General features: G+C 41.0%; 1 protein-coding gene across 7 annotated transcripts in view; it reads left to right on the forward strand.

Annotated features, from left to right (window-relative positions):
• Nucleotides 1–13,960, forward strand: part of RIPOR2 (RHO family interacting cell polarization regulator 2) — a 157,394-nt gene that overhangs the window by 58,934 nt on the left and 84,500 nt on the right. For all 7 annotated transcript variants that reach the window (XM_075826557.1, XM_075826552.1, XM_075826553.1 and 4 more), the window contains exons 2-5: nt 8,981–9,104; nt 9,523–9,678; nt 11,550–11,628; nt 11,880–11,903. In XM_075826557.1, coding sequence (XP_075682672.1) covers nt 8,981–9,104; nt 9,523–9,678; nt 11,550–11,628; nt 11,880–11,903 — 383 coding nt within the window. The remainder of the gene's footprint in view (nt 1–8,980; nt 9,105–9,522; nt 9,679–11,549; nt 11,629–11,879; nt 11,904–13,960) is intronic.

Genomic DNA, 13,960 nt, shown 5'->3' on the forward strand with positions numbered 1-13,960 from the left:
TGCATGAGGAAAAGTGATTTTTATAAAAAGAACTGATTTCAATGCTGCATTGCTTATTCATCAGTTATCCGGGTCTCTGGCACTACTTTATGCTGCCCTCAGAAGGGGCAGCATAAACCTGGTGACCGATTCCCTTTCAAGTGGGTGGGGTTATCTGCAGCTCATGAATATTGAGGACACCACCCACCTGCCACTGATTTGGCATCTTTCTACATATGCACAGATCATTGACAAGTAATAAGGTGTTGGAATCCGTTCTCTGGCACTACTTGATGCTGCCCTCAGGGCATCTAACTAGTGGGACGTTATTAGATACAGAAATAAAGAGACAATGATCTTTACCCTTTTTCTGCCGCAGCCATTTTTGTTTTTTCCTCATTTCCTTCTGAAAACTTATATTTTTCCGTTAACACAGCCATAAGATGGGTTGTTTTTTTTTGCGGGACCAATTGTAGGTTTTAATGGCACTATTTAATGCAGACTACTCTCCAGAACTTCGAAGTGAACTGGATCCCTCGATCCGAGACAATATGCAGGGGCAAGCCGTGCAGACGAAATATGTGTTGAACGAAGAGGTCGGCCAGTCGAGCAGCAGAAGGTAGGCCAGTCAGCAGAACAAAATGAGCCATTTTGGAAAATCGATCCACCATCACCCAGATCACACTGCATCCAGCAGAGGGAGGCAGATTCGTGACAAAGCCCATCGCAACATGGGGGCATTTGGCACAGGCAGTGGCTGGAGCAGACCAGCTGATCTGGAGTGGGCAACTTTATTTGCTGCGCATACCATACAGGAGGAGACAAACTCCATGATGTCTTTGGGCAGAGTGGGCCACCAGAACTGATGGGCAATTAGGTCTCAGGTCTTACGGGCACCCGCGTGACCTGCCAGCTTGGAACTGTGACCCCCAGCGAAGGATTCTTCCTCGGTCAGCCAGATGTACAAAAGTCCTTCCCGGAGGAATGCCTCTAACTTGCAGAGGGTTAACAGAGAAGATGCAGGAAGGATCAATAATATTCTGTGGGGACTCCACACTGTCCTCTCTCTCTCTCTCTCAAACGACCTGGACAAGGCATCGGCCCTCACATTCTTGTCGGTAGTGGAGTTCGAATCGAAACCGGGCAAAGATCAGCGACCACCTGGCTTGACGAGGATTCAGCCGTTGAGCCGTCTGAAGATAGGTCAGGTTCTTGAGGTCCGTAAAGATCCGGATAGGATGAGCTGTGCCTTCCAGTTGGTTTCTCCACTCCTGCAGGGCCAGCCTGATGGCCAGTAACTCCCTATCCCCAATCGAGTAGTTGCGCTCTGCGAAGTGAGTGCCTGCGTCTCACAGAAGGGAGAACTCACGTGTCCATGGCCTCGGCCGTCGGAGGGCAAGTCAGAACGATGGACCGCGACCATAGACGTAACAGTGTCTTCCCTGCTACCCAAAATTAACTTCTACTCTTTAACGCATCCCCCTATATCTCTGATATAACAGTGATGTCCCATATGTATTTAAAAAAAACTGAAAATCGCGCTTTTGCCCAGGTGGGTGTCCCTCACCTTACTACTAAATATATATTTACATGGTCCCCACCATTCTGGGAATCTATGAGGGTCTTCCTAGGGGAGGCTCCTCCAACATCGGGAACCTGTACAGGAAATATTGTGCAGAGTGGTTTCCTGTACAGGTTCACCGGCAGCTCATGACCACCCCTGCTCGAGACCTGAACAGGCAGCTCTGGTGGAGAACAGTATGAAGATCCTGATTTCAAGAGCGGTGGGAATAAGGAAAGTATAATGGTCAGGTTGGGGTGGACGTCTACCCTCCAGACAAAAATGCATTTTTCCTGGGGGGGACCCTTTAACTGTTTCTTTAAAATGATTGCCAGGGGTTCGGACAGCACTAGGCCGTAGTGGGTGCACGAGTAGGGACCTGTCACGTTGGGTTCATGGACCCACTGGGCCGTAACGCCTTGGCGGTATGGCAGCTGGCCAAAAGGGTGCAGGTTACGGTCTATAGTTCATGTAGGGTACCTGTGGTAGCTCGGACAGTAGCAAGGCAGGCTCGGCTGGGACTAGACAGCAGATAGACGTCAGGCGTGGTGAAGCAGGACAGGTGTAGTATACAGCACAGCACGACTTCAGCTCAGCACGGCACTAGACCAGGAGAGCACGGGATACAGGAGCAGGGAACACTGGGAACTGGGAAAAACTAGACCATTTGCATAGACAAACTTAGGGTACGATAACAACGCTCAGGCGTGGGAGGAAGGGGCTGAGCCCTTCTTATAGTCCACGGTGCTATGGGTTAATTAATCATGAAAGTCCGGTGCGGGACCTGGCTAAGGTGAGCGCTGGCGACTCCTGAGGAGGAGACTGGGGCCAGCGCTCGCAGATCCATGGCTGCGGGCATCAGGAGGTGAGTGAGCCTGACGGCCCGTGGCCATGGGCATGACAGGACCCAATCTAATTTGTTTAGCAAAAGAAGTACTTGGCACACCAGATTGGAGTGAAATTCTTAATTCTTTTTAATTTATATGTCAATATGCATGTGCGACGTTTCGGTCAAGTTATGACCTTCATCATGCACTTGATTGCAATTTCTGACTTGTATAAGAGAGGCGTTTAGGTATTGCGGCTGACCGCATATAGGACGCTCAAGTGCTTGATGAAGGTCCTGACTTGACCGAAATGTCGCACATGCATATTGACATATAAATTAAAAAGAATTAAGAATTTCACTCCAATCTGGTGTGCCGAGCACTACTTTTGGTATTTCTTTAAAATGGTGAGACCAACTAATGAAAGTTCTTTCACCGACTTAATTACTTTCCGAATTCTGTTTCGTTTAAAACGTAAATATGTAAGCTACAACAAATTTTTTTGGGAGAAGATTTTCCCTCTACTATGAATTGTTAATCTCACAAGCTTTTACTGTTTTAATCTGGATATAAATGGAGTTGGCTCTTGCAGGGTCTGATTAATATGGTGGAGCAGTTGCTACCATGGAAACGTTTTCACTTGGCAGACAACATTTAATGCAGGAAAAAAAGCAATCATACAAATAACGCTCAAAAAGAACACTTATTACATGGAGGAAAGAAATGATCTTACTTTGTGTTTTGGATGGCATACTATATTAACCCCTTCAGGGTTGAGCCTGTTTTGGCCTTGTGGACGCAGCAAATTTTTTCAAATCTGACGTGTCAAATTATGTGGTAATAACTTGGGAATGCTTTTACCTACCCAAGCGATTCTGAGATTGTTTTCTCGTGACATATTGTACTGTATGTTAGTGGAAAAATTTGAACAATAAATTCAGTATTTGTTTGTGAAAATCACCAAATTTTAGAGAAAATTTGCAAAAATTAGCATTTTTCTAAATTTAAATGTATCTGCTTGTAAGATAGATAGTAGTAATACACACAATAGTTACTAATTAACATTTCCCATATGTCTACTTTATGTTGGCATCGTTTTTTGAACATTCATTCTTTTTCTAGGACGTTACAAGGCTTAGAACTTTAGCAGCAATTTCTCACATTTTCAAGAAAATTTCTGGAACCTATTTGTGTAGGTACCAGTTCAGTTCTGAAGTGGCTTTGAGGGCCTTGTATATTAGAAACCCCCATAAGTCACCTAATTTTAAAAACTGCACCCCTCAAAGTGTTCAATACAGCATTTAGAAAGTTTCTTAACCCTTTAGGTGTTTCACAGGAATTAAAGCAAAGTAGAGGGGAAATTTACAAATTTCTTGTTTTTTGTCGGAAAATCCATTTGAATCCATTTTTTTCTGTAACACAAAAGGTTTTACCAGAGAAATGCAACTCAATATTTATTGCCCAGATTCTGACAATGATTAGTCAGCGTCATACACTACTTCTCTTTACAACGCCCACTTGGTAAAAAGTTAAACACCCAGATGGTCATTAAGAACTAATTGGCATAAATCTAAAATTGTTCATAACTTGCTCAAAAATTGTTTTTCAAAATAAAAACCACTGTTCTCTACAGCGCCGACAAGATTAGGTAGAAGATAGGACTTATAAACTCATGACAGAGACTCTTTAAAACAAAGTAGAGGTGAAATTTACCAAATTATTTTTTTTGGGTCAGAAACTTATTTTTATAAAAAAAATTTCTGTAAAACAGAAGGTTTTACCTGAGAAACGCAACTTCATTTATTGCTCAGATTCTGCAGTTTTAGAAATATCCCACATGTGGCCCTAGTGTGGTAATGGACTGACGCACCGACCTCCGAAGCACAGGAGCACCTAGAGGATTTTGGGGCCTCCATTTTATTAGAATATATTTTAGGCACCATGTCAGGTTTGAAGAGGTCTTGTGGTGCCAAAACAGTGGAAACACACCATTTGGCAAACTACACCCCTCAAGGAATTCATCAAGGGGTATAGTGAGCATTTTAACCCCACAGGTTTTTTGCTGAATTTAGTGGAATTAGTCCGTAAAAAATAAAATATTTTTTTTCCAATAAAACGTAGAAATTATCAATTTTTACAAGGAATAAAGAAAAAGCGCCCCAAGATTTGTAAAGCAATTTCTCCTGATTACGGCAATACCCCATATGTGGTAATAAACTGCTGTTTGGACACACAGCGGGGCTCAGAAGGGAAGGAGTGCTATTTGAGTTTTGGAGTTCAAGTTTACTCAATTGGTTTTCGGGTGTCATGTCGCATTTGCAAAGCCCCTGAGGGACCAAAACATTGGACACCCCGCAGAAGTGACACCATTTGGAAAACTACAGCCCTAAAAAGAATTTGTTTAGGGGTATGGTGAGCATTTTGATCCCATAGGTTTTTTCTGAATTTAGTGTAATTAGGCCGTCAAAACTTCTATTGTTTTTTTTTTTTTTTTACGGCATTCACCGCGCGCTATAAATTACATATTTAATTTATTCTGTGGGTCGATGCCATTACGGCGATACCATATGTATATAGGTTTTTTATGTTTTACGGTGTTTGCACGATAAAATCACGGTTTTAAAAAAATTATTTTGTTTTTGTGTCGCCATATTCTAAGAGCCACAACTTTTTGATTTTTCCATCACAAAAGCTGTGTAAGGGCTTGTTTTTTGCGGAACAATCTAGTTTTTATTGGTACAATTTTTGGGTACATGCGACTTTTTGATCCCTATTTATGCAATTATTTGGGAGCTGAAGTGCCGAAAAATAGCGATTCCGGTATCGTTTTTTGTTTTTTTTTTATGGCGATCACCATGCGGGATAAATTACATTATATTTTTATAGTTCAGGCTGTTACGGACGCGGCGATACCAAGTATGCATAGTTTTATTTTTTTATAATAATAAAGGAAAAAGGGGGATTTTTTTATTTTGTTTACGTTTTTATTATTTTGACATTTTACTTTTTGTAAAAAATTTTTTAGTCCCACTAGGGACTTGAAGATCCAATTGTTGGATCGTTGTTATAATACCCTGCAATACTTATGTATTGCAGGTATACCTGTCAGTTTCACACTGACAGGAGGCATATTAGGCAGGATCCGACCCGATGTTTTCCCCCAGTACTAAGGCTGCTAGTAGCAGCCCGTACTGGGAGATGCCGGGCTGCGGGGACCGCCTGTGTGCTCTGTCAGGAGCACACGTAGATTAACGGGCTGCAGGCACAAGGACCAGCGCTGCAGCCCGTTAATCTACGTGGGGTGGTCGGGAAGGGGTTAAATAACCTTTTCAGTGTCGTTTCCAGTTTTTATGGTCTGTTATTCTTAGTTTGAAGGGTTAACCTTGAAGAAACCTGAAGTCAAATGACCTATAAAGTAAACTGGCATGTAGATTTTTTTTAATTGACACTTATTAAATATAGCTTTTTATGCTTTAACCACTTCTCGCTGCAGCCAATTTTGACCTTCCTGACAGCCGTATTTTTCAAATCGGACGTGTCCCTTTATATGGTAATAACTTTGGAATGCTTTTACCTATCCAAGCGATTCTGAGATTTTCTCGTGACACGTTGTACTTTAAGCTATTGGTAAAATTTGGTCGATACATTCAATATTTAATTGTGGAAAAACACCCAAATTTAGTGAAAAAAATTAGCATTTTTCTAAATTTAAATGTATCTACTTGTGAAACAGATAGTAATACCCCACAAAATAGTTACTAATTAACATTTCCCATATGTCTACTTTAGATTGGCATAGTTTTTTGAACATCCTTCCTTTTTTCTAGGACGTTACAGAGCAGAAACGTATCACATTTTCAAGAAAATATCAAAAGGTTGTTTTTACAGGGACCAGTTCAGTTGTGAAGTGGCTTTGAAGGCCCCATACAATAGAAACCCCCATAATTTACCCAATTTTAAAAACTGCACCCCTCAAAGTTTTCAAAACTGCATTTAGAAAGTTTCTTAACCCTTTTTCACAAGCATTAAGTAGAGGTGAAACTTACAAAAAAAATAAATGGATTAAATATGAATTTCTGCAAAAAGCGAAGGAGCACCTAGAGGATTTTGGGGCCTTCTTTTTATTAGAATTTATTTTAGGCACCATGTCGGGTTTGAAGAGGTCTTGTGATGCCAAAACTACGGAAACACCCCAAAAATATCCCATTTTGGAAACGAAACCCCACAAGTAATTCATCTAGGGGTGTAGTGAGCATTTTAACCCCACAGGTGTTTCATAGCTTTTATTAGAATTTGGACGGGAAAATGAAAAATTTCCATTAAAGATATATAGTTTTAGCTAAAAAACAACAACAATGTCCACAAGGAAATAAGAAGAAAAAGCCCCCCAACATTTCTAAACCACTTCTCCGGAGTATGGAAATACCTCATATGTGGTCATAAACTGCTGTTTGGGCACACTTTGGGGCTGAGAGAAGAAGAAGCGTTTGACTTTTGGGGTACAGACTTTGCTGGATTGGTTTCTTGGCACCGCATCGCTTTTGCAAAGCACCTAAGGTACCAGTACAGTGGAAACTACCCAGCAGTGACTCCATGTACAAAACTACACCCCTTGAGGAATTAATCTAGCCTGGAAGGCTTCCGTGCTTGGCAGACCAGGAGGCCAGTATTAGGCCTCCGGTTTCCCTCGCATCCACTGGCACCCTGGCGATTTTGTTGCTGGGGTGGCGATTCGCTACAAACGCCTTAAATGCAGCGATTGGTTTTGACTGCTGCATTTAAGGGGTTAATGGCGGGGATCGGAGCTAACTTCGGTCCCCACCATTACTACAGGGTGTCAGCTGCAACATGCGACACTCCGCTTCTTAACCGGTGTTCTCCATTTGTCGTATGGATACGGCAAATTGCGGGAAGCACTGGCTTTCCATTACGTATCCATACGACAAATGTCGGGAAGGGGTTAAAGGGGTTTTCTTATTGTAAGATGGTCACTTACTAATGAAATGTCTCTCCCCTCCATCTATCTCTGGAGGGGGGGTGTTTCTCATGCTGGGCAGTGAATAGTGCAGAGTTGTTGTTTTCAGTAGCATTTTTCATAGAAACATGCCCTCCTGGTATTAGAAGTGATTCAACCTCATTGTTACATCCATTCTAATATCTAGCCGCTGTAGCAGAGCCCTAAGATTTCCTGTAATGGCTGCATAACAGTTGACCTACCACTCGTACCTACTGCCATAGAACTTAAGTTACTGGGCACGCACAAGGGGGTGAAATAAACAGAACAGGGCACACGCACTAGAAACTAAGTTAGTTTGGGCAATGGCTAACCATTTCACTGGTGACATGACATTAAAATGATTGCTGTCATCAATGGGGGAATCGTTCGGTGAGTGGTTACTTCCACTGCAAATGATGAATTAAACCTGCTTGTGGCCAGTTATCCATCATGCGCAAAGACTTGTCCTTCTCACTCGGAGTTCAATAATGCAAGTCCACAACCTGTGTTAAACTCCGTGCTGCCTCAGGTGTCCATTCATGGAGAAAACGGCTTAAAGTTTAATCTGTTACCTCCGAAACCCACCTTAACTACAGAATTCTGTAGATGGCTTAAAAGACGCTGAATCAGAATCTGACATTTTTATCTTTCTCCTTGCTTTCATTCCCCCGCTGTTAGCCCGCAAACGGGCTGTGCGCTGCATGTGGATGACGAGTCCTAGGAGTACTCTCCATTATATCCATGAGCTTAGGAGTCCTCTCTATCAATCCGCATGTAGCACACGGCCAGTTTGCAGGCTTAGAGTGGGGGAATGCAAGTGAGTAGTGAGATAAGGGTTGCAGATTCGGAATCCGCGTCATTCACTCTATTTGGATTACTGTAGTTTAGGGGGGTTTTTGGAGGTGACAATCTCTATAACAATTTAAAGAGTTTTCCAAGATCACGAAAAAGTGGGCTAAGAGCAGGAAATTTGAATACAAAAATAATCAACTCTCCTGATAAATCCGCCGATACTCCCCATCGGTTTTTGTTTACTTGGCTGCAAGGATGATGTAGCCGTCTACCCACGTGACCGCTGCAGCTAATTACTGTCCTCTGCAGACGCAATGGGCTAATGTATAATGCACAGAAGAGATGGGTCATTAAGAAGGACAAAGAGAGAAATTTATATAATACAATTCTGAATGTTACATATTCCCTTTTCTGGATTTTCCTAAATTTTGACTCTACCCAGTTCTTTTCCTAATTCAAACGCTTTTCATCCTAACTGCAAAGATTTGACATTTGGTTGACTGAAACCATATTCGTTAAAATATAATATGTCATATTTGCATTATGCAGCAATCCTGTATTAAATGTTAAATATCATGGAAATGTTTCTTCCCAGCTAGAGAAATTATAGAGATCAAGATCTAAACATTCTTATTTAGAGGTAATAACCACAGATACTGAGTTTCTGCATGAACTCTTTAGCCCCCCAAGGTTGAAAGCCATCACTGCCTTCAACAATTGTTGTTGAGGCTTCACTTATCACATGTGATTACACCGAAAGCTTCTTATTGTATTCAATTCTACACAAAGACTGTGCATTAAAACCAAGTCTGGATTATTTTTCAGAGTTATCTTTTAGAAGCCCTGATATGTCTGTAGGCTCCCAGACATTTCCTCCAGGAGGGCCTAATGGGATTCTTCGGAGTCAGTCATTTGCCGGTTTTAGTGGCATACCAGAAAGAAGATCTAGGTAAGTCACAATGTGCAATTGCTGCCAGCAAAGAGTTTTGCGGGGTTTTTTTTTCTGCTTCATAGAAATTTTATTCTGTAGCTTATCTTCCAGGACTTAATCATAGATGGTGCTTACAGTCATTTTTGTTTTTGTAGAGGCTACCTGTCAGATCTATTCTTGTATCTCGCTGTGATAGTTTCACATTGAAATGGATGATCAGAAAAGGATCAAGTGGTTGTTTTAGCTACCTGCCCCACCATTTCTCTCTACAATTTTAGATTTTTATGTTTTTGCTTGTTTATTTGTTTTATATTTTATTTTTTCTCATGAATTCTGAAACCATATCATTTGCCTTAGGTTAGATCTGTGCGTGTTAAAAATTTGTATACCTCTCTGTGATGCAGTACTTGTCTAACTTGAATTTTTTTTTTAACAGATGTAATTCTTTTCTTGGAAATGCTTCAGTTCCCAAAAAGCCACAAGCAAAGCAAAAGAAAAGTCATAATCTGGGCCACAAAAACAGCAGCTCTTCCAAAGAACCTCAGCCAGAGAGACTAGAAGAAATATATGGCGCATTAAAAACTGGTCTTGAGTAAGTCTCTCCTTCTGGTCCATGTGCAGAGCATGGTATAATCCTACCAAACCATAAATTGAAAACAAATGCCCCCAACATGACCATTAATATAAAGTGATGTACAAATAAAGTGCATGTGAATCTAGGTTAATTAGGAACAGCCAGACATTGAAGCATGCCTAATTTTTCAGTTGACGTTTAAGAATAAGCTGTCATAAATGTGTACATGAGTAATAACACTATTTTTGGCCATGATATGACCTGTAATTTTTTTTAGCGGGCTCTCTCTAGTTCTGAGTTTTGTCTGAGTTAGAAATTAGGCACTGCCCAAGGAGCATCTTGCTCTTTTATCCAGATCTATCACATATATACAAGCCGCAACAGCATGGAGGACATTATACAGCTGTAATGAGCAGTGTAGCTGAAAATCCAGCACTGGGGTGACATAGAATTTTTACCAGCAACTGCAGCACGTCTGTGTCTCCTTTCTCTTTCTGCTCCCTCCTCCTGCTCCCCTCTCCATAGACCTCTATGGGCACCTTCTGTGTCTCTCTCCCTGTTCCCTGGCTGGAAAATGCAACTGAATCATGACCACCATTAATCAGTCCATAGGATTACATTTTAAATCCTCTATATGAGTGGTCATGGCAAAGTGTTACCCTTATGTTGGAAATATAAAATGTTTTTATGCATATTTTTTGTAGAACTGTGGGAAAACTTGGGTCCTGGCATTCATACCACCAATCTTTGTTAGAACAGATTAATACAATTCAGAAAAAAGGCTGAGCAGTATATACCTAATAAATGTCTGTAATCAACCTTTAGAAAAGGGGCATGTGTGTCAATAAGTGATGGTATATAAATGTTGGTCACTTTATGCATTTATTTGGATTTACTCTTCGGTCCAGAATTATTTGGACAGTGACACAATCTTCATGATTTGAGCTCTGCATGCCACCACATTGGATTTGAAATAAAAAAACTGAGATGCAATTGAAGTTTAGACTTTCAGGTTTAATTCAAGGGGTTGAACAAAAATATCCTGTGAAACGTTTAGGAGTTGCTACCATTGATTTTCACAGCCTCCTCATTTCAGGGGCTCAAAAGTAATTGGATAAATGAACATTTACCATAAATAAAAGGTTTGTTTGTGTGCTTTTGGATCATGAGCCATTCCAAGCCTTCTCCATACTTTTCTTCCTCCCATCATCCTGGTACAGGTTGATCTTTGTTTAATCTGTCCAAAGAATGATGTTCCAGAACTGAGCGCCCTCTTTAGATGTTGTTTGTCAAAGTCTAATCCGGCCTTTCTATTTTTGAGGCTGATTAATGGTTTGCACTTTGTGGTGAACCCTCTGTATTTGCTCTCATGAAGTCTTCTCTTTATGGTAGACTTAGATACTGATACACCTACTTCCAGGAGAGTGTTCTTCACTTGGGTAGATGTTGTGAAGGGGTTTCTCTTCACCATGGAAAGGATTCTGCGATCATCCACCACTGTTGTCTTCCATGGACGTCCAGGTCTTTTTGGAGTTCACAAGATCACCAGTGCGTTCTTCTTCTTCTTCTTCTTCTTCTTCTTCTTCTTCTTTTTCTTTTTCTTTTTCCTTTTGGTCCCTTGAAAAAGCTGAGAGTCTGCACTTTAAGCCATATTGATTATATAACACTATATTCAATTTGTTTTGGTAAACCGCTAAAATGCCCAAAGGGCTCTCACTGTTAGAATAATTCTGGACCTAACTGTATATGAATTTGATTTAGTGAATATCTCTAGAAGGCAGACATGACTGTTAATGATCCATAAGCTGTGGCACTTCTAATAGCTGATGTCTTACCTATTGTTTTTCACGTCTACTCAATGATGCCTGGTGTTTGATTTCTCTTGATAGCGAGTATCTGGAAGTTCACCAAACTGAGCTAGACAAGTTGACTGCCCAACTAAAAGACATGAGGAGAAATTCAAGACTGGTAAGTCGCCAGCCCTAGAGTATTTCCTAGTGTAAGGGTGGGTGCTTGACTGCATGTGAAAACTATACACAACCGTTTTTGTCTGCCATTTTAGAAACCAGAGTCTTGCAGTCCTGTTTTCTATAATGTATCCTAGATGTGGCATGTTTTGCAATGCAATAAATACATTACCCACACTCGTGTAATTAGTATAATCATTTAAACTAATTTCCATTTATTATTGTTCTAACAGATCCTTTTTTTCATTGCAGGGGGTTTTATATGATCTGGATAAGGTATGCTGTTACGTGTTTTTTAATTTGTTGGGGTGGAGAAATGATAATGGTGGTTTAATGCTTTAAATATAACGTATTGTTACAGCCTTGAAATAGTATTTCTGTTTAAAGGTGCTGGTAAAATAGGGGAAGAAAAGCGGCATGTCCCTTCTTGCCGTAGTTCCCTCCTTTGACCTCCAATTGAAATCAATGAGAGGCAGAGAAATCCTGCGGAGCGAATTTCTCAGTGTTTTCCGCATTTTTTGTCCACTGTCCTTGCATTAGCTCCATGGCTGCGGGCGAAAAATGCAGTGAAAACCTCGGCAAAAAAAGCGTAGGCAGGTCTGATCTGCCTCAAAATTCTGCCTGCAAAAAAACGCAGTGTGAGCAGTATTTTTCAATATATGTATAATAGTATCGGTGTTTATCGATGGTAAAAGCATAGTCCGTAAAATGTAAAGATTTCACTTCACGTTTTGTACGCGGTGTTATACTTACATGAGCTTTATTCCTAAAATCTCATATTACTTTAACTTTACCAATTGTACACGTATTATATGTAAAAGTGAGTTTTTCATTAGTTTAGAGCCTTCCAAACCACTAACACGGCTAGTTAGTTGTAGGGTTAAGAAGTAAAGGCATTCCTCTGCTGTAAATCTTAGGCCTCCCACACACGAGCGTGTTTGGTCTGTGATATACGGTCTGTATGTCGGCCGCATTTCCTGGACCGAACACACTGCAGGGAGCCGGGCTCCTAGCATCATATTATCTATGATTACAGTACGGGACAGTTGCCCTGCAGCGAGGCAGTGACACCTAACATCATGGATTACTAGGATGCTAGGAGCCCGGCTCCCTGAAGTGTGTTTGGTCCAGGAAATGCGGCCGACATCCGGACCGTATATCACGGACCAAAAACGCTTGTGTCTGGGAGGCCGTAGTCCTTGCATCAGTGTAAAAATGCAGTGTTATCTTTCCACTCTGCTATGTAAATTATGTTTCCAGTGTTCGCCATCTTGTGTTCCAAACCCTCTTCTACCCCTCCCCTCTGCAGCTGACTATCCGCTCTACTCGTATGATACCGAAGACCAGCCGATCTCAAGATAGCGAGCAGTTGAAACCTAATTTGCATGTGGCAGACTAATACTACATTTTTAGGGTATGTTCACACGCTTAACAAAAAACATCTGAAAATACGGAGCTGTTTTGAAGGGAAAACCACTCCTGATTTTCAGCCGTTTTTTAGGCAACTAGTGGTTTTTGCAGCTTTTTTACAGACCTTTCTGGAGCTGTTTTTTTTTCTGAGTCAATGAAAAATGGCTCCAAAAACTGCTTAAGAAGTGACATGCACTTTCTTTTATGGGGTGTCTTTCTAGGCGACGTTATTTGAAAATGAGGTGTAAAAACCGCCCCGTCGGAACAGAACAGGCGTTCTGCTTCCGATTTTTCGGGATGTTTATGGCCCAAAAAACGGCTGAAAATAGGCTGTGTGAACATACCCTTACACTGATGCAAGGATTAAGATATAAAATAGAGGAATGTTTCAATTGCTTTACCCTACACCTAACTAGCGGTGTTAGCGGTTTGGGAGGCTCAAAACTGATGACCAACTCCCTTCAAGCATAAGGGAAACTGTGTCATAGTTTAAGAGAACACCGGAAACCAGGTACACTTGCAAAACTCACTTCTTGAAAACAGTTATGAAACAAATCCTTCCTTTTTTCTTCAAAGTTCAATGTGCGGCTTCTAGTGTGGAAATATTCCTTCTTGCTTGAGGTTGTGAGACCTATATTTGCATTTATTAGGTCATGGATTTGTGTTTTGTAACCAGCCCGTTTTTAAAAACATAGCTGCCTCCTTTTGAAGTTCATATTTTTCCTTTGTATATATGATTGATTCCTTTTTGATTACAAAATTGGGTTCACTTTATTTTTTTTCCCTACGTAGCTATTGTATACATGATGTATGCATTGAAAGATAGCTGTTGTCATGTTTAATATAATATTGGGTTTTCTTTACATAATAGCTGGAGCACCATGTTCCAAGTCTTTTACCCTCAAGATCATAAGAACTGGAGA

This window comes from Rhinoderma darwinii, chromosome 5, assembly GCF_050947455.1.
Source record: "Rhinoderma darwinii isolate aRhiDar2 chromosome 5, aRhiDar2.hap1, whole genome shotgun sequence".
NCBI lineage: Eukaryota > Metazoa > Chordata > Amphibia > Anura > Rhinodermatidae > Rhinoderma > Rhinoderma darwinii.